The sequence below is a fragment of the Equus caballus genome, chromosome 25 (assembly GCF_041296265.1).
Source record: "Equus caballus isolate H_3958 breed thoroughbred chromosome 25, TB-T2T, whole genome shotgun sequence".
NCBI classification, from domain to species: domain Eukaryota; kingdom Metazoa; phylum Chordata; class Mammalia; order Perissodactyla; family Equidae; genus Equus; species Equus caballus.
The window spans coordinates 15,827,771-15,848,726 of NC_091708.1; the positions used below are offsets into that span (position 1 = coordinate 15,827,771).

Sequence of the window (20,956 nt, forward strand, 5' to 3'; positions counted from 1 at the left end):
TCCAAGATCTTTCCAGTTCTAATATTCTATGAGAAATGAGAAAAGAACAATCTGATTGGAAGCCTACAAATGTCAGATTCCCAACTTCTAAGTCTCGACTTTCTTTCTAGAGATCGATTTTACACCTCTGTGACTGGTCATGTGTTTCACAGAACTGCAGCTTTTTATTATTCCTCCTTAAACCCGTTTCCCTGGAGTAGAAAGAAGGCAAGACTCTGGGGTGACTTATGTGACACTAACAAATGGCAATTTTCAAAAAAGTAGCTCAACCTGGACTTGTCCTTGGTTTTCTGTGCATTCTGAAGCACGTTAACCATAGAAGAACCAGCACCGTATCGCTGTCTCTGTGGATAGGCATTACCAGCCGTATTCACAACTGCAGGGATGCACAAGGAGACGTGAGGGAAAAGACTCTGCCACATCATTTCCTATTTCTCCTTCGGTGCTTTGCCGTCAGAAAAGATCAGCATCATGTTGAGGCAAGGCCACATGGGATAAACTGCACAGGGACAGGCCACTGCTGTCCCAGATCTTAGGAATGGTTAGAGCTTGGAAGATTTATTGCATCCAGAGCCGTTTACCCAAAAGTGGTGGCCCACACTCCCAAGAAATCTGCAGGGTGCTTCAGACCAAAGTGGAAACCCTGCGCTGACTACTGCCTCTGACCCTTCCTGAATAAAGGCACACACTCAGAGTCCAAGGCAGAGAATCTGTTTGGAGAAGAGGGCATGACTGGGCGGAGAGTCTGATTCACCCTCATTTTATCTCAGCCCCAGTGCCACAAGGCATGAGAAAATGGCTAATAAACCTTTTTCTTGGCCTCACCACAGAGTGGCAGGGGAGTATTTAGTACTGAAGCAGCAGAACACTTGACACCCAGCCCGAGAGAGTTGAAACAGCTCTCAGTTGGCATGCAAGTGTGCACGCACGCTTATCCAAGACTCATCTAGAATTTCCTAGGAAAGGAAGAGACAAACACAGTTTGACAGAAAGACACAGTTTGGAGGAAATTGTGAATCTTCATTTGGGGGGTTTCTGGGCTGTAAGCTCTTACAGTGACTGTGAAAGCCCAAAGCGCAGTGTGATCACAGAGAGGGCTCTCAATAAATGCACGTCCTTGGCTGGCTGACCAGGGACGCAGCTGCTGAGGCAAAGGAGACATTGTAGGACCTTGTACTGCCTCATAAGCTGCCTCTTCCAGGCTCTGAACAACCTCATCTGTTGAAACCCCTTTGAACACTTTATAATTCACATCTTTTCCCTTTTGTACATTGTCTCGTGGCTTCCTTTTTTTTTCCTTTTTTTTTTATCATAAGCACATTTTCTTCGTTGCTAATGTAGTTAGTCTTTAGAATTTACATTTTTTTCTGGGAAAGATTTATAGATATCCCCCTTAATTGTTGTGGATTTTTTTTAATTGATGGAAAAAATCCATTTCCCCATTTTTGTCTATGCTGCAAATGAGTGCTCTGAATTCCTTTACAGATTGTTTTTGCCCCTGACATCATCCCACAGAGACACTTGCTTACCACCTTTAAGATGCCCCTTCTCAGGACTGGTGACTACGTGATTGCATTAAGAGCTTAGATAATTTGTTTCTTGAAAAGACTATTGTTTGCCTAGAATTATGTGATGGTCACCTTACTTGGTGATCACGATACTTTTTACCTTTTCATTGAGAACAATATTTTAGCTAACTCATTTTAAATTCCCATTTCTCTTATATCCACTGTCCAGAAATAGAAGCATAAGAAACTACTGTGCTTTGGAATGTAGCATACCACCTTGGTGCTACGTTCTGTATCAAGTGTGAGCTTAAGACAGCCTTCTGAATGGGTAGATACAGCCCCTGGATTAAGACCAGTAAGGAGGCTCCAACCCACAAAACACTTATTATTCTAGCTGCTGAACGATTTTTAAAATGCTGTCATCCAAATGGCTTTGATTCTGTTGCAGCCTTGAGCTTTGAAAGGCATAGGAAGTGTCTAGGGCTGAATTTCTTTGTTTACACTGAGGTGTGATGAGTCAGAAGTCAAGAGCCCTTGAACCAACCAAAGCTCAGCAAGTGAGAGGACCAGAACCCCTCTGCAGATCTGGGTTGTCAATGGCACACATCAGGAGAGATTAAAGCAGAATGCAAGGACACTGGCATTCAGGACTGGCAGCATAGTGTGTACATTAAAAATCTCCTGGGTCACATTTAAATAAAATCTACAACAAAAACCATGTCTGTCTTTCTTGGAAATGCTGAGCACTGTGAAGCCTCCCAGGGAGACTATTGGAAGCATCTAAGAATCCCTGGGACTAAAAGATCTGAAGCTACTTGGACACCAATATTGGGAAGTGTGCAAAGAACCCTCTCCTCTTCCTCAAGCATGACACACAGACAACTCAGAGGGGGGCTACCAGCTTCTGCTGTCCTTTAGGAACCCAGGTGACAGAGATATCAGGTGATGTGATGACTCTGGAGAGGTCTGCATCCACTTTGCTTTACAGGAAGAGTACTTGGTGAGGGCTGAGTCCCGTGGGATTTTAAAAGTGAAAGAAGGCTGAAGGAAGAAGCACCACAAGAAACCATGCTGGCCCTGGAGAGCTTAACCTACAGAACTGAGATCAAAGCCCAGTCATGTGATTTTAGTTTCCCTTAATCAGTCCTCTCTTGTCAGCTCCTATTGTAAAGGCAAAGAGGTGGGAACTGAAAAAGCACCTTGGAGGTCTTCTAGTCCAACAGATGGGAAACTGACAGATTGACAATCGAGAGACTGAGGCCCAGAGAAGTCAAGAGGCTGGTCCAAGATCAAACACCTGCTTAGCAGCAGAGCAAAGCTAGAGTCACAGCATGTTTCCTTACTCCAGGACTAGGCTTGATTTTTTTAAATCAACTTCAACACACATTCTTGCCTAGATAGACCAGGAAGTAAAGGCAACAGACATTTCTTGAGCACCAATAGATGCCTCGACATACATTTTTTTAAATACTCTAAACAATTTTCTGATATAGTTATTCTCCTCATGTTCAAAATTATGAAAAAAAGGAAAACTGAGGCTCAAAAAGGTTCAATTACTTGCCCAAAGTCACACATCAAGAAAGGAGACAGCTGGGATTTCAACTCCACAGCCCACATTCAAGAAACAGCGATAACTTTGATATTGCAACTATCAGAGCCACAACTAGCCTATGTGTGAACCCAAATCATATGTTCCAGGAAGTCTAGATGCACTTGTTAATGACAACCATATATAACATGCAGTGAATCCCCCTTACACTGTGAAATTATAATACATCTTTCAGTGACCTTTTTTTTAATGCAGACTGTTTATATTTTGAGATCTAAAAACTGTCCCCTAAATATTTTACATATGCCACTTATTTACCACTTACCAGGTCTCCTGTAAAACGTTTGTGAAGAAATGATGTCTAAAAGATAACACGCCAAACTGATTCACTATATTCCAGGGTAACTTGTTTATTTTCCATTACTTAAAGTATATTTAGTTGTATCTCAATGTCTTATGTCACTTGGGATTGTAGCTGGCATAGCTGGGATGAGAAATACACCAGTGGAATTCATTTGCAATTCATTTATTGTCAGATCTTGGGTTTGGCCTTGATCGTGTCTCACCAGAGGGTACTCTCATTTGCTATGAGTGATATGGTGTTTGTTAGCCAACAATCGAAAGGTCCTAATAGGCAGGGCAGCCAGGGCCGAACACATGGAGGGTCCCACATGTCCCAGCTGCTCTCCAAATAGAGTGGTAGATAGAGGCAGAGTGTGTGTGGTGAAGATACAGATGGAAGAACCCAGCCATTGCCAAAACCAGAGTCATAAATCTGCCACAGTGTGCATAGTGGCATCCAATGTGGGCTGAAGGCCCGGCAGGAAAGAAGAGAGGCCCCTTCCTTTGTCGAGCAGAATCTTCTCTCTCTCTCCAAGCAGAATCAGGCCCTGAATGAGACTATAGGATCCAGTGGATGGAGAAATAGCACCCTATGTGTGGTCAGCAAAATGCAGAAAAATGAACATCCACGAAGCCCACTCACTGGGGTCTGAGAGCTGGATTGTTCGTCAGCAAGCTTTATGTCCATCACAGTCTTAACTAAGAACCAGGAATATCTTCCTACCTGTTAGTTATAAAATGACCCTCTTCCCCTCTCTCTTCCTTCCTTCCTTATGTAGAGATTCACTATCACTTAATGTATTCCACACATTATGTCAGTAACTAGATATATAGGTTAGTATATATCCTTGCTCACATTTTTCTTTTTGCTTCATACCTCAATTGTGATTTGAATATTGCTGGCCAATAATAATAATTCTAGTACTGCTTATTATCTTTGACATGAGAGTCTTAGGAAGTTTTACTTATGGATGTATTTGAGCCCTGTACCCTTTTGTGTGACAAGTTCTGTTTGGTCTGGTATGCCTGGGAATGATTTTGTTTAGATTTGTGTGTATGTACCTATGTGTGCCACCTGTGTTTTTAACAAGAATAGGCCATGTGTAGATTTTCTCACACATCTTGCTTTGCATCCTCTTGTGTGAGTAGTGGAAAGCTTCACTGAATGGAGAACTTCTAGAATTTGCACATCTCTTTCCTATAGAATATAACGTTTTTGGCTTCTGAAATAGCTGAGGCAAACAATGCTTATTTCTTATTTATTCTCATGTGTTTATCACTCTCCATTCCATTTTCCTGATTTACTTTTTAATCATATGTCATTTTACAAAATTACATGATATATTTATTAGTTTGTGTAACCCTCCCCCCCATGCAGCTGTTCACAGCTATGCCTCCGGTGCTAGAACAATTCCTGGCAGAATGGGTACTCCCAATCCAAAAATGTTGAATACAAAATGAGTACATGAGTGAATTTAGTTCAAAAGAGAGAATTCACTTTCTGTTACTTAGTTCTTGGTTTTTATTTATTCTTAAGGAATACCCCAAGACTTGCGTGCTTTCTGGCCTATATTAGGAACTTCCTGCAGTGCTCATCTTCAGAGAAATTAAGGTCATAGGGTTTTATCCGTGAATAGATCCTCTAAATATTCACTCTCTTATTTATTCAACAAATATTGATTGAGGATATTATATACCAGTCCCTGTTCTAGGCACTGTACAAAGAAGGGCAAAAGTCTTTCCTGTAAGGACATCATAGTCAAATGAAGAGGTACATACAAATCATAATTGCCATTAATTTGATAGATGTCAGGATATAGATCTGTGTAATGTGTTGTGGGAGCAATGACAAGACAGGATGTCCCTTTTCCTGAGGGGACCTGGCAAAGGCTTTGGGAAAGACAGTGACATTTTCACTGAGTCTGGAAGGATAAATAATGGAAATCATTTTTCCTTCTTTATAGTCTACCTGATTAAACCTGCATTCCAAAACACTTTCATGAATATGATATACTTAATTCATTCAACATTGAATAACTGCTATGAACCTTATACTGGGCTGGGTTTTGCAGGTATAAGAAAATAAGACAGGCAGGTCATCCCATAACAAAGAATAACACTAATAATATGTAATTGTGATAAGAACTAGAAAGGAGGAACACAAGGTAAGAGATTCATGTACAATGAGAATACCTAAGCTGGTCTGTGGGATCAGAGAGAGCTCCCTCAAGAAAATAGTATTTCACGTATCTGAGCTTGCTTGAATCTATCCCCATCTGTTCACTAAGATAAAGCACAGTATTGCAGTTCCATCCTGCACAGTAGGGACAAACAAATCCCCTTGGCACCTTATTTTGGCAAAAATAGGCCTTAAGAGGGAGGACTGAGTTTTTCAAATTATTCAATATTTTTACACAGCAGAGTATCAACTCATTGTTGATTCCACGGGATGTTAGGCACCAAATATTTCTAACTCTGCACAGCCATACTTACGTAGCACCCGCCAAGGTGATCTATGCTGGCTCACTGTTTGCCTGTCCAACCCTGAATTCTGTCTATTCCTGCTGACTTCTTATCCCACCCCATTCTGACTTGCCGATAGTTCTATTTCCACTACACCATTCTATCTTATACTTGAGTATCATGAGTTTTCAGTGTTTAAAGCATATTACATTTAACTTGTTTTCTATGTTCTCAATCTTAAACACAAATTCAATAAATATTTTTATTGAGTCACTACTATGTAAAAAATGTCCTAGTTGAGAAGAAGGACTCTGGAACCAGGTTTTCCTGGCTTCAGGGCTGGGGTTTGTGACTTACTAGCTCTGACAGCCTTGGACAAATTATTTAAGCCTTCTGTGCCTCAGGTGTCTTATCTATACAATCAGGATAACAGTGTCTACTTATAGGTCACATTCTAGAGCCACTTCAGACAGTATCTGACTGTGTGTGGCCATGTCCCTGAGACCTTCAGTTTCTTCACTCATAAAAGGAAGGGGGAAAAAAATCTATAAATGATTCTAGTTTTAAAATTCTATAGTTTAATTTCCATCACCCGTGTGCCGTTCATGATGTTGTCATCTTTATCCATCTAAGCAGATATTCCATGATGACAGGAGGAATGTAAGCATGGGAATTCATAAAACATTAATAAAGTTTATCTAAAACCCCAGCAAATGCATAGCAAAGAAGAGCATCTATAAGGTTGCATTCTTCTGGGGAAATGTTGAGATTAGGATAGGAAAATAAAAATGGCATACGAGGTGGTGGCAAGCTTGGACTTTGGCACCCAGTTGCCCTTGGGTACCAATCTCAGTTCAGCCACATGCCAGTTGTATGCTCTGGAGGGTAAGTTACTTAACCTTGATGAACTTTCATTCTTCACCAGTAGAGCGAGGGTAGTAATACATACACTAGGGATCTTGCGAGCATGAAAAATACTATGATAAAGTGCCTGACACCCAGTTTTCAATGGATAATGGTAATTATTAACTTTTTATTCTTCATTGATGATTTTCAGTCTTCAGTTGTGGCAGTGTTAGAGTTGGTGACAACTTGCCTCATGCCAGTTCCTTATTTTAAATGGGAATACCCTGTGGTGGGTGCTTAAGCATAGTGAAGAAACATAAGATGTGGTCCCTGTTATCAGGGAGCTTACAATCTCTGCAAAGGCATTATGATTTAAATGGTAATATACATGTATTAGTTCAAGATAACAGGAGAGAGGTGCCAGTCGTTAAGAAGGGATAGTCAACCAGTTCAGACTAGGAGAAATATAGCTCAGGCAAATGTGTTCAAAAATAAGGATCTATCATCTAAATGATGGTAGTATTGCCACATAATGAAGTAATAATTTATTACAATGTGTATGTGCAATGCATTGTTGGGCACATTGACTGTCCCAGTCATTCCTCATTATTGCAACTCACACATTCAGTTAAAAAATTCAATCTCAGCATGAGTGAGCCTTATCATAAATTATTACAATTTATTGTTTCAACTTATGTTTTTATATGACCTTAGAATTTAATATTATAGCCTAAAATCTGTCTGAAATTATCGATTATTGCTCTCTCCAATTCTTTTGAAAAGTTAAATGCAATCTACTAGTTAACTCTCCATCTCTCCAACATGCTATCTTTTGAAAGGATTTTGAAGCCTCAAAAAAGAATTTTTTAAAGCCACTGATCTCTTGTATTAGACAGCTCTCCAACTTGACATTTCTTAAACATTCCTTCCCCAGATTTTTATTGGTGAGATATCCATGTATTTCATAAAGTCAACCAGAGAATCTCTGATTGCCCAGGAGAAAACAATTCTAACCGGAGAATGCTGTTACCTGAACCCCTTACTCCGAAGGATCATAAGATTCATAGGTGAGTACAAGAGCATGCTGAGCTGAGCCCCTACTTACAAGTGAAATTTACTAAAGATGAACACACTCGATAAAATAAACTAAGCTCTGGCAGTATCAACTTTAAAAGCAAGGGTTGCTTTGGGGATTTTCCAGGAAGTGCAGAAATTGAGCCTGATCCTAGTACCAAGTCGAATTTTTTATCCTTAAGGTGAAGCAGTACTTATTAAATTGTCTTACAAATTATTTCAGCTTTGATTTTTTCCCCTATACTACATTTATATGAGATTCTCTCTGGACGTATATTTTAATATTGCCTGGGTATTGCTATATACCCTTTAGCTGAGTTAGACAAGGACAGGGACAGCATGGGAGACCAATAAAATGAATTTAGAAATAATCAAATTTCCTGACAAAGATTTCCCATCCAGTAATTTTGTTATGCAGGGAACTTAACAAAGTATGGGAAATCTAGCCCATCAGGTTCTTGAAAATAATGCCTTTCCAAAGTTGGAAAACAAATACTTTTATTAGGGTTCATGACAAGGAATAATGAAGGCATGTTCTACGTCCCTCATTCTAGGACTTTTATAAAAACTTCTGAGGAGATATGGATGGTGATTATAGATATGGGAATGAATGTATACATGGGTATAGGTACGAATATAGATCTTGCAGTCTCTCCAACAGTAAGTACTCAACGAATACAAGTACTACAGCATTCTAATGAGATCCTGCAAATACCTGCTTCTTGGGAGCCAGGATAAAACTCCCCAAGTGTGAACATGGCTGGGATTCAAACCAGCATGGTGCCATTTAGAACATATAGAACTGACTATTGAGAACATGAGGGCCAGAATACAACATGCTCTCAGCTCGTTTGGTTATCCTTGATCCCTTTTTTTTTTCCTATTATAGAAAAGGGTTGAATTTCCTCAAGTTATGAGCAAGTGAGCATGTCAAAAGCAAATATGCAATAACTTATATGATTGGAGTGAAACGAGGAAAGCAGTAGAATGGGAAGCCTAAGAAAATCTAATTTAAAAGAAGCAAAGCTCAACATTAAAACAGTTTTCGACATTTACTGGTGGTATTTGCAGAATGACCTGTGGAAGTCTGTGGTCAGCTTACTGGGTATACCCTGATCAATATGACGTCACCACTGTCTAGTTCACTCATTCCTAACAGTGATGCCTTTCAAAGATGTCCAGAGTTTGGTCACTTCCGACCAGAGTGGCTAGATAATAAATCATCAAGGAGAAGAGAGAAGGAGAAAATAGAATATTTATTATACAGGATGCTGGACTAGACGCTTTATATACATTATTTCATTTAATCTACCGAACACCCTGTAAGGTAGGTTGCAGTCCTACTTGTGCAGATGAGGAATCTGGTTCAAAATGGGATAAAGTAACTTTTACCAAAGGGAAGGAAGGAGAGAGGGAGAGAGGGAAAGAGAGAGAAAGAGAAAGAATGCTTCCGCACACGTACATAATTTGATTCTGGGAAGAAGATTTTGTGACCACTGTCTGATCTGCTTCCTGCTCACGTAATTAAAGCAAGTGTCTCAAAGCAGGGGGGTATTAGATTACAGTTAAATGGAAACATCTTTAAAAGTCACTTTTCTTTTTCTTTTTTGATTTTATTGGGATCATATTGGCTTATAACATTTTGTAATTTCAGGTGTACATTATTATATATCAGTTTCTGTGTAGACTGAATCATGCTCACCAGCAATACTCTAGCTTTTATCCATCACCATATATATTTGCCCCTTTACCCCTTTCACCCTCTCCCCACCCACTTTCCCTCTGGTAACCACTAATCTACTCTCCTTATCCATGTGTTTGTTTATCTTCCACATGTGAGTGAAATCATACAGTGTTTGTCTTTCTCTGTCTAGCTTGTTTCCCTTAGCATAATACCCTCAAGGTCCATCCATCTTGTTGCAAATGGCATGATTTTGTCTTTTTTATGGCTGAGTAGTATTCCATTGTATATATATACCATATCTTCTTTATCCATTCATCTGTTGATGGGCACTTGAGTTGCTTTCACATTTTGGCTACTGTGAATAATGCTGTGATGAACATAGGGGTATGTAAATCTCTTTGAGTTGTTGATTTCATGATCTTTGGATAAATACCCAGTAGTGGGATAGCTGGATCGTATGGTATTTCTATTTTTAATTTTTTGAGGAATTTCCATACTGTTTTCCATGTAAAAGTCATTGTTATTTTTCTTTGGCAAGGATAAGTCATACCTATTTGTGACCCAGTCCAGCTGGGCCAGAATCCAAAGAATGGAAATTTTAACTGGCATCTATCATTTATATAGGTCTGCCTATATGCATTGACAGGGCAAGTTTCTGTTCATCAAGGAATGTCAGAAGATCCCCACCATCCAGGAATGAATCCTGCAGATTGCCTATTGTGGTACCTGAAATTCCCACTTTGGTTGCTGCCTTGGGCTGAGGCATGGTTTCAGGAAGACAACTATTAAAGTAGAAATTTCTCATCCTGGAGGAGTATCAAATTCCTATTTTCATAATCAATGGCACATTGGTCCATTAGAGTCCATCATAAGCTAGCAGAGAGGTGGATCCTGAGAGCATAAGCCAGGGACATTCAATTGAGATCAGTAGGAGTTCAGCAGCCTGAGCTACTGCTCATAGGGAGAGGACGCTGGAGTAGGGAGGCAGCCAGCAGGCGGCATGTAAGTCTTGGAGAATTAGTGGAATCAGCAGTGAAAGGGAAGGAGGATGGCTGAGTAAAGAAACACTTGCTTCATGCTTTCGTTTTATGTCACCAGGATCTGTCCAGTTTCTTAAATCAAAAACTTAGAAGTTATCCTAAGCCATCTGGGAACTTGTTAGAAATGTAAATTCTTAGGCCTCATCCCACACCTAGTGAATCAGAAAATCTAGGGATGGAGCCTGATAATCTGATGACAAGTTATTCAGGCGGTTCTGATGCGTGCTAAAGTTGGAGAGCCACTGGTTTGGGCCATTTCAATTTCTTACCCCTTTAAGTAGTCTCTCTAAATCTTGTCTTGCAACTTGCCTCCATTCACGCCAGCCCTGCAAAAATGCCATCTGTTGACCATTTTGCAGATCTTTCTAGAGCAAAAAATATGATCAAGTCATTTCCCTGCTTAAAATCTTTCAATGTATCTCTAATGTTCTCAACATAACCTACAAGGCCCTTCATGATTTGAGGCCTTCTCATGTCTCCAGCCTCATCTTGTGCTACTCCCTCAGAAGGACCTCTTCTCTGACCCAGCTATACTGCTTTCCAGGCCCTCAGAAGGGCAGTGTGATGCCCCACTGCAGTTCCTGTTCACGTGCTGCTCCTTTTGCCCAGAATATCCCATTGCCACCCTCTCACCATTAAAGCTGAAAAATCCTACTCATCCTTCCGAATGCTGCTCCACAGCACCTCTTTACCAACCTGGACAGGGAGCCACCTCCTCTTCCAGGCCCCCACTGAGCCTTCCCCCTATGTCTTCTATGCACTTACCACATTACCGTAATTACTGAAGTCTGTTCTTCGATTAGTTTGTGATCCCTTGGAGAGCAGAGACCGTATCTTTTTCACTCTATATCAACAGCATATTGCAAAGTGCCTGGCATATAATAGATTTTTAATAAATGTTTTGTTTTGGTTTTTTTTGAAAGAGCAAAGATCAAAGATATACTTAGTTAAATCACAGATCTGTCTAAAATTGCTTCCATAAATGCTGATTCTTAAATATTCACTGCCTCCTGTTTAATTAACTTTATTATCACTCTTCAGCTTAGTTCTAGGAAATTAAAGTACATAAATAAGGCAACTTATAAGGGAAAGTCAGAGAAGTCTACAATGACTTTTCTTAGAGGAGAGTTGGAGGTGGGGAAGGAGTCTGTTTATCTTGAGAAAGGTAATGTACTTTTTCTGAGTATCTGAATTAATGTTTTTTCATAAGAGGAAAAAAAGTACTACTTGAAACAAAGATCTTTTAAATAGAGATGTTTCCTTTGAAAAAATTAAAGTAAAATAAGGCAGTAATCAAAATGTATTAGAAACATTATTGTAAGGAGTTTAACAGTATTTTTTTCTAGCCCAGTAGCCAGCAAAATACATCCTATGCAATTGGCATTAGAAAATGACAATTGTTTTCGGCTAACTATGCTAATTAAGCTGAAATGGCATGACTTTTGGAGTTTATGTAATTATTCTAGAATCCATTACAAATGGTATTTCCCAACGAATACAATCATCATTGCAAAAATGGCCAATGAAGTAATAAAATATATATATATACTTTTTTCTTTGGTGAGGAAGATTGGCCCTGAGCTAACACCTGTTGCCAATCTTCCTCTTTTTAGGAAGACTGTCCCTGAGCTAACATCTGTGCCAATCTCCCTGTATTTTGGATGTGGGATGTTGCCACAGCATGGCTTGATGAGTGGTGTCTAGGTCTGTGCCCGGGATCCAAACCCATGAACCCCAAGCAGATGAAGCAGAAGACACGAACTTAACCGCTATGCCACTGGGCTGGCCTCAGAGAGAAAATGTTTTTAAAGAAAATAATGCTTTATGCTGTCAATCATGAGAAAAACTTGGGATTCTAATACATTTCTGGTGAGACTAAGTTGGTATACTCTTTTTGCATAGCAATTTAACAGTATAGTTCAATAACATTAAAAATAACTTTTTTTTTTTTTTTTTGGTGGAGAAGATTGGCCCTGAGCTAAGATCTGGTGCCAATCTCCCTCTTTTTGCTTGAGGAAGATTGTTGCTGAGCTAACATCTGTATCAATCTTCCTCTATTTTGTATGTGGGACATCACCATAGCATGCCTTGATGAGTGGTGCATAGGTCTGCACCTGGGATCTGAACCCGTGAACCCTGGGCTGCCAAATCAGAGCATGTGAACTTAACTACTATGCCACTGGGCCAGCCCCTAACTGTCCCTTTGGACCCAAAATTCCTCTTCAAATAATATATCCTAAGGAAATGATCAGAGATGCAGATTAATTTTATCGACTAAAATTATTTAATCAAAATGTAAATGAGAAGTAATAATATATAATTTAATAATAATTATTAAAAATTAATAGTAATAGTATAATTAAAAAAAATAATGCTGCCACCATAAGTTTCAACCTTAGAAAATGGTATTTTTAAGAATTTTTAGTGAAAGGGGAAATATTCAAGATACGTTATGTGAAAAAGTCAAGACACTGTAAGTCTATAATTATTTCAAAATAAAAAGGATACATTATATAAGTGTGTATGTATTTGTGTGTGTTTGGGGATGTGGATGTGCGTGTATCCCATAGAAAAGAGATTGAAGGGAAATATACTGTAAGTTCACTGTTGTCACTTCTGAGTTGTAGGATAATGGATGAATAATTTTTATTTTTTGCTTTCTATTGTTTTGTAATTTCCAATTTTTTATCATAACTACATATAATTTTAAAATTAGAAAAAGAGCTAAACATCATTTTTTTTAAAAAAAAAAAAAAAAGGGGGAGGATTGTCAAAATAGAGGCCCCTCCAGAAGGTTGGCTGAGTTCTTTAACATGGTCTTCAATGTAGAAAGCAGAGCTTAAAATGGTACCTTGGCTCCCAAATTCCTTGTCTTCTCTAGTCTGTGTGATATAGACTTGAACGGAGCACTCCTTGCCTCATCTCAGAGATCCAAATTAAATTCTTTTTTTTTTTCCTGAGGAAGATTCTCCCTGAGCTAACATCTGTTGCCAGTCTTCCTCTTTTTGCTTGAGGAAGCTTCACCCTGAGCTAACATCTGTGCCAATCTCCCTCTATTTCGTACATGGGTCACTGCCACAGCATGGCTTCTTGAGTGGTGTAGGTCTGTGCCCAGGAACTGAACCCAGGCTCCTGAAGTGGAGGGTGCTGATCTTAACCACAAGGCCACAGGGCTGGCCCCATCCAAATTAAATTTTAAGTAAGAAAATGGCAAGACAAGTGAAATCAAAGAGAAAATATTCAAATTAAACCATCTCCTCCTGTCGATAAATGCTAATTGTGTTGATCTTGACAGAGAAGATTAAATTCCTCTAATTCACAAATCCAATTTTTTCCCACAGTTCTTGTTATAAGAAAGATTCCTCTCAGGCTTTAGGTATAATCCTTCATAGCCAAACTGCTCTACCCATTTCTAAACTGTTGTATAAATTCTTCAGTTCTGTTTACATGATGTGGGAAGGGAGGAAAGGAATTGGCTGAACTAACAAATTTGACCAATATTTAATGAAAACAAATGTAGCCAAATTAGTGACACGTATTTAGATTTCTCCCTTTCCTCATTTGTTTCCCTCTCCATCCTTTCCCTTCTTATATCATTCCCTTTGGTATTACATGAAAATGAATAGCAACAACAATACACAGATTTATGTTGTCAAAAGATAAAACCCTGCATTCCTTTTTCAGCAACAAAGACAAAATAAGGAAGTTACATTTTCCCATAAATTCATGAAGATAAGTTCAGTTAAATTCTTTTCATTCACAAATATACTTGAGTGAACATATTCTTGTAAATATAAATTATTAAATAGGAATTTTTAAATTTAATATTGAAGAGTAATGAATAAAAAGCATTAGAATTTAATGAGGGATTTTGGTTTGTTTGCCATATGGAAGGAAAACTAAATTAACTTTGCCTTCCTGAGTAACTCCTTTCTTTTAGGTTAAAGAAAAAACGGATCCAAATATGGCAAGATTAGACTGCCTATTAGCACCTGAAATAGCCTGTCATCCAGAAGCTATTTATTATGGACTTTCCATTTGAGATTGCATAGTTGCTCCATTATTACTTCTAATAAAAATTTAATTAAATTCCAGGCAAGTCTAATGCCATTTAGGTCAGGTCTAAGGACTGGGTAACACCAGACAGAATAGAAAGTGCCACGGTAAACAGTTAATTCATGTATCACTAATTAATTGCCATAAATTAAGTGTGATCTAAATGAAGCATGAATATTTTAAATGCAGTTTCAAAGGTCACAGTGTTTTATGGTTGTAAGAATTGATACCCTGAGACAAGCTTAATGTCAGCCTTTTCCAGAACGAGAAAATCCTTCTCAATTTTGAAAGTCATTTAAATCCATTTTATCTGAAGAGACTTTGATTCAATCAGTCCATTTTTACTTGCATTTGGTATTTATAATTAAATTTGAACTGGGGGACTGCTCGTATTCATTCAACCTTCAACGAATAATTTATTGGGCCTCTACCATTACGCTAGGCACTGATGAAGGTGTTGAGGATATCTCAGTGAAACAAACAGAAAGAGGTTTGCCCTCACTGAGTTTATATTCTAGTGCGGGTAGACAGGCATTAAACAAAATAAATAAATTGTAGTGTTTGTTAGAAGATAAGTGCTATGGAGGAAAAATAATGTAGGGAAAGGAAATAGGGAGCTTGTGGAGGAAGACATACAATGTTAAATGGTGGGGGGAGGCTGTCCCACAGTGAGAATCATCTAGAGTTGGCAGTGACTTCATAGCAGGGCCACCCCAGGAAACCAGGTGCCCGGTGAACTAGGCCAGCTCTATGTGCTGACAGAGGAAGGTGAGCCTGGCTAGGTAGTCTAAAAATAACTTGCAGTGCCCAGGCACCCAACCTTAGTTCTGAGACAAGAGGTAGACCATAAAACAAAAATATCAAGAGCAAGGCAGGGCATGGACCTTTAAGCAGATGGAGATATTTCCACAACCCAGAAACAAGAACCAGAGTTGAAGATCAAGTATATAGATCAGGAGGAGAAAACAAGGATGGATCCTAGGGAAAAAATGGAACCTTAGTTTCTGGACCCCATAAGCAGCCAAGCTACCAGAGCTGGAGACTAAGATGTCTGGTACTTCCTACGAGGGGCCAGGATTGGCTCTGTGGGTGGGGATCAAGGATGCAGGGAAAGGAGGAATGCCGAAGCTGGAGCCTTGGTTGACCTAAAAGGCACAGCCAGGGATCAAGCCTGCTCAGGTCTCAAGAAGTTGTGATGAGGCTGCTTTTGGTTGCTCTGCTCAGTGCAGAGGACAAATTTCCTCCCCTTTGAGTGTTATCCTCCGTGAAGCAGAATATTACAGACCCGGACGAGACTCCTGGCCCAGAACTCTACAGGTTGCTCTGATTATCAAGAGGAAAGTTATTTAGTCAAATGAGACTCCAGTGACCCTTTTCCAAGGGCCTTCCCGAGCACTAGTGTTTAGGGGCTGAACTCAAATAAAATGATGAAGTGAGCAGATTGTTGCTTTCTCTAGCACTTTGCAGGTTAGCCAATGCAAATTCATGGCACTCCAGGTAACTTAGTTGGTGTAAAGCAGAGTTTCTCAACCTCACTATTATTGACATTTTGGACCAGATCATTCTTTTCTCTATAAGGGTAGGGGACTGTCCTGTGCATTGTAGGATGTTTAGTAGCATCCCTGGACTCTACCCGCCAGATGCCAGTGGCACCCCTCCCCCATTAGTGACAATCAAAACTGTCTCCAAACATTGCAAAATGTTCCCTGGGGCCACGATCACCCTCAGTTCAGATCCAGTGCTGTAAAAATTTAAGAAAACAAGTATATTTCAAAGACTTTTAAAAAAAGTTTTTTGAATATTTTTGCTATGCAAGATATTGTACACATAAAATTAGACACTGTGAGGTGCTAGAATACTATCTGAATATCAGAAATGGCTCCTAACAATTGATTAAGGGCAGTTTCAAAGTTTTCTATAATGAAGAAAAAAGCAGTATGTGTTTTGGAGACAATTTAAAGTATTACATCAGAACATAATAAAAGTGGTTAGGAAATGCCCAGATCAGAGGGCAGCTCCCCAGATCAGTATCCCTTAGTCACCAACAGGGCTGGCAGCTGCCCCTCCAGACTTGGTGCTGGTCTGGTGGTGGGAATGAAGGTGGATTCAGATCATCAGCTTCAGCTTTAGAAACAGAAACACAAATCAGAACGGGCAGGATTTGAAGTCTGTTATTTGGAAGTCCTCGAGCTTTGATATGCCTGCGTTTAGATTCCTTGGTAAGCAAGGGATCCAGAATCTTCCCTCTCCACATCTAGTTTGTCTCTAGTGTGTACTTCCTAGACTTCACTGCATCCACATCCTCCATGCATTTTAGTGTAAAAGTATCATTGCCTCTGGCAGACTTTTAGGATGCTTGTCTCTGTCAATCAGCATTGGGACCACGCTGCCTGGAGGAACTGAGAACCAGACATTTAAAAACTACCAGGAATGAGGGAGGAGTCAGACATTTGAGAGAGAAAGCGTGGAGGAGCTGTCCTGAGAAAGGAGGAGTAAAGAAGACACTCCTGTTGAGATAGAACCGTGTCATCAAGACATCATGTAATTTTATGCTTTGGGGAAGTAGAAATGGATTTGTTCTTTCACTTGTAAAAATATTTGGGGGTTTTCTAGCTGATTACCCATCATCCTTATTAAGTAATTATCCTTTATTTTCACTTATAATGAGTAGTTATAATAATGACAAATATAGGGTATTTTCAAAAACACCAGCTCATCATATTATGAAAGGTGCTTTATTATTGCAGAGTGTGAATAACATACAGAGTTAAATATGTGTTTGAGGTTGTTAGAATTATAGGGTTCTTATCTCTTTCCACTATTTAAAAATTAATTTATAATCAACTTATTTAAAATACTGAGGACAACCACATCCCTCAGTTATAAAAATAATAGTAACTAATATCTTATGGAGCTCACAAGTTACAAAATATTTTTAGAACTATTTTCTGTGATTTGCAGAATAACCCTGTGATGTAGGGACTATTTAAAACCCATTTTACAGATAAAGTAAATGAAGTTCAGATTAATTGATTTAAATACAATCTGTTCTTAGGATTAAAACCCTGCCATCAAGACAAGTATACTGCTGTCAGACTTCGGTGTTTTCACAATATCTGTAGGAGAAAGAGATCACAAGAATGTTGTTCCGTGAATCCCTGAAATGAACTGTCTGAGGAACCCATGTGTTCAATTCTGTCAGAAACTTCTTTTTGACGCATTAGATAATATTTGATGTATGGCGATCAATTTGCAACAATGACATTTGTATTATACTGGGAAAAAAGTCAGATTAATCGCCAATGTGATGAGAAAAGTGCCTCATTTGATGATGAGATATCATAGGTGTTCTATCATATTCTTGTTGGAAAATTCTCAGCTAAAAAACAGGAATTCTTGTTCTGTTGTGACAAATGCCATACATTTCATCAGGGGTGTGCTCTATCTAAATCCTTTCTTCTTCATAGTGCCTCTGTGTGTGTGTGTGCGTGTGTGTGTGCACGTGTAGGTGCTACCAAGCATACAGAGCTAAAATGCTTTTTTCATGGCCTGATGCCTACCCATATTTTTTAAGTACATGAAAATATAAGCTTAGAGAGTTATGATTAAGAGTATAGATTGAGAACTATACTTTTTAGTTTCTAACCCCAGCTCTTCTACTTACCAGCTGTGTGAACTTGGTCAAGTTAATTGACCTCTCTGTGCCTCAGTTTCCTCATCTGTGAAATGTGGAGATAATAATAGTGTCTACCTCACAGAGTTGTAGTGAGGATGACTTGAACTAATATTTCAAAGCATTTAGAACAATACCTAGTACATACGAAGCACAATGCATTGGCTATCATTATTATTATCTTATTATCATTACCTAGGATCCATGGCAGTCTTACTCAAATATCTTATCAGCTCAGTACATCCTTACAAGGAAATGGGATGAACATAACTGCAGATAAATATCTTCATTAGGAAACTTCCAGTTTGAATAAAGCATGTTGAGAAAACATTTCACCATCTTTTTCTTAAGAAATGGTTGTTTCTCGAAGGGATGGTGTTAACATTTTAATTGAGAACACATTTGCAACAGCTGAATGACTTCCTCCATTGAAATTTTCCACTGGAGATCTTGATGTGGCAAAAGAAAAAGAAAAAATGAACTGTATTCATTTCTTTGTATCTTGTATTTTATTTACAATGGTGATTTGACAAAAGATTCGACCTAGAACTAAGAGTTGGTGATTGAATCAGAATGTACTTTGAGGAAACTGATAATAAGAACCCCTTCAGAGTTCCCCTTCAATGGCACTGGTGAACCCATGCCACTTGCTTCTACTTGTTTGTGTGGAATAAGATTTGCATCAGTTTTCCCCCTAAAACAAAGGCCAGGAACTGAACTGAGGGCAACTTTCCTTGTTTCTTCAACATCATAATAGAAAAGCTACCACAAAAGATTCACAAAGCTGGTTAAATTTTGAAAACAAGAAAATGTACAAGCATTCTCAATATCACACAACAGAGTAGTTCTCTGATTCTCTCTTTCCTTGCATTGTTTGGCTATACATAGACACAAGAGCAGTCCTTTTAGAAGTGTTTGATAAGAGGTTGAGAAGATAGGTTGAGGAAGTAGACTTTCCTCCCCTTTTCAGAGAGTACCGTCACCAACCTAACCCAGATAGCTGGTTTTTATGTCTTTTTCACTATCCTTTTCTTTTTTAAAGTCCCATGTGTTAGTTTCTCCACATAAAAATGTGTAGAAGACATGCTTTAATGTGCCTATGTGTTAATATTTGAGCTGACAACCATTGCAACTTCTCAGAAACGAGGATATTTCTTTCAAAGACATGCTTGTCTAAGTAAAACTGTACCCATCAGTATTTCCCAAGTTCGTTATCACTTCCAGACGCATCGTGCTTCACAAATGTCCCTGGTAAAAAGTCTTCCACGTGTGTAGCGTGGATCTTCATACTCCAATTTAAAGGTGGTTTTTTTTTTCATTCTTACTCTCTTGAAAATGGAGAATACTTTGATTCCCAAATTACGACTTAAAAGTTTCCCGCCTCATGAGACACTTACAAAGTCCCAGTTTTCAGTTATTCTCTTTATTTGCTAGGTGCCTAGCAGTATGCTGGATTTTGTGAAGTTTATAAAAAAGAGACAGGATTCTGACAGCTTACATGCTAAATGATTTGATGTCAACACTGTGTTCAGTAGCATCAGGGATGTGAGACATCGACATGAGTAAGAAAATTTACCCAAGTTCTTTTGTACTTTTTTCCTCTTCTCCTGTTAACCTTCTCTGAGGTTTCTTAAGCAATTCATTCATTGATTCCACAAATAGCTATTAAATGTTTACAACGTGCCACATTTGACACTAGGTGCTTGGAAGACAATGTTAAACAAAAAGAGATGTGTTCTCTGCTCTTAAAGACCTAATGTGTTCTACTATTCTAATGGGAGAGATGGACATTACTGAATAATCACACAAATGTAAAATTCCTTCTAGGACAAGGGATACAAAAAAAGAGGTATAATGGTACCATACTAGTCTAAAATAGGAGTATTTTTTCCAAGACCCTATGTAATACATGATTGTTTGTTTCTCCCTATTCACTATTTTTAATTGAGCTTTAAGTAACATATAGCATTATATTAATTTCAAGTGCGCAACATAATGATTTGATATTTGTATATTTTGTAAAATGGTCACCACAATAATTCTGGTTAACATCCATCACCATACATAGTTACAAAAATTTTTTTCTTGTGATGAGAACTTTTAAGATCTACTCTCTTAGCACCTTTTAAATATGCAACACAGTTTTATTGTTTATGGTCACCATACTGTACATCACATCTCCATGACTTATTTTATAACTGGAATTTTACCCCCTTCACCCATTTTGCCCACCCCCCTGCCTTTGTCACCCCCTGCCTCTGGCAACCACCCCTGTTCACTCTTCAGTGGGGCAAGATCTATATACATTCAGTGCTCATTAACAGATAAAAGTGTGTGACTTGCTCTTGGCCCTCTCTTCAGAGCTTAAGCTTGAGAGCAGGTTGGTGTGCAGAGCACCAAGTCCAAACCTAAGTTAGCAGGCTTTCTAGAGCTCATCAAATCCAATGGTCTGGCATCTCCTCCTACCCCCACTGCTATAAAGATGGGTGCACACAAAGCTACAGTGCTCAGCATGCACTGCTCTCTAGAGCGTGCACGTCTCTTCCTCTCTGAAGCAGGATGCCAAGGCCTTTCCCCTGCCGTTTCCTGCCTAGTCATTGTGCAGCGGTGTGTCTCTACATACATTTAGAAGAATGAGGGAGGAGAGGAGACAGCTCCAGGCAAATTCAAAGAGCACAACTCATCCAGTGGAGTGGCAGCAATCGTTTTTGCTAAGTAGTC

General features: G+C 39.0%; 1 protein-coding gene across 5 annotated transcripts in view; it reads left to right on the top strand.

Moving 5' to 3' along the window:
* The window catches only part of PLPPR1 (phospholipid phosphatase related 1), a 263,835-nt gene that overhangs the window by 223,013 nt on the left and 19,866 nt on the right, over positions 1-20,956 (top strand). For all 5 annotated transcript variants that reach the window (XM_070250788.1, XM_014735931.3, XM_070250789.1 and 2 more), the window contains one exon: positions 7,643-7,775. In XM_070250788.1, the coding sequence (XP_070106889.1) occupies positions 7,643-7,775 (133 nt within the window). The remainder of the gene's footprint in view (positions 1-7,642; positions 7,776-20,956) is intronic.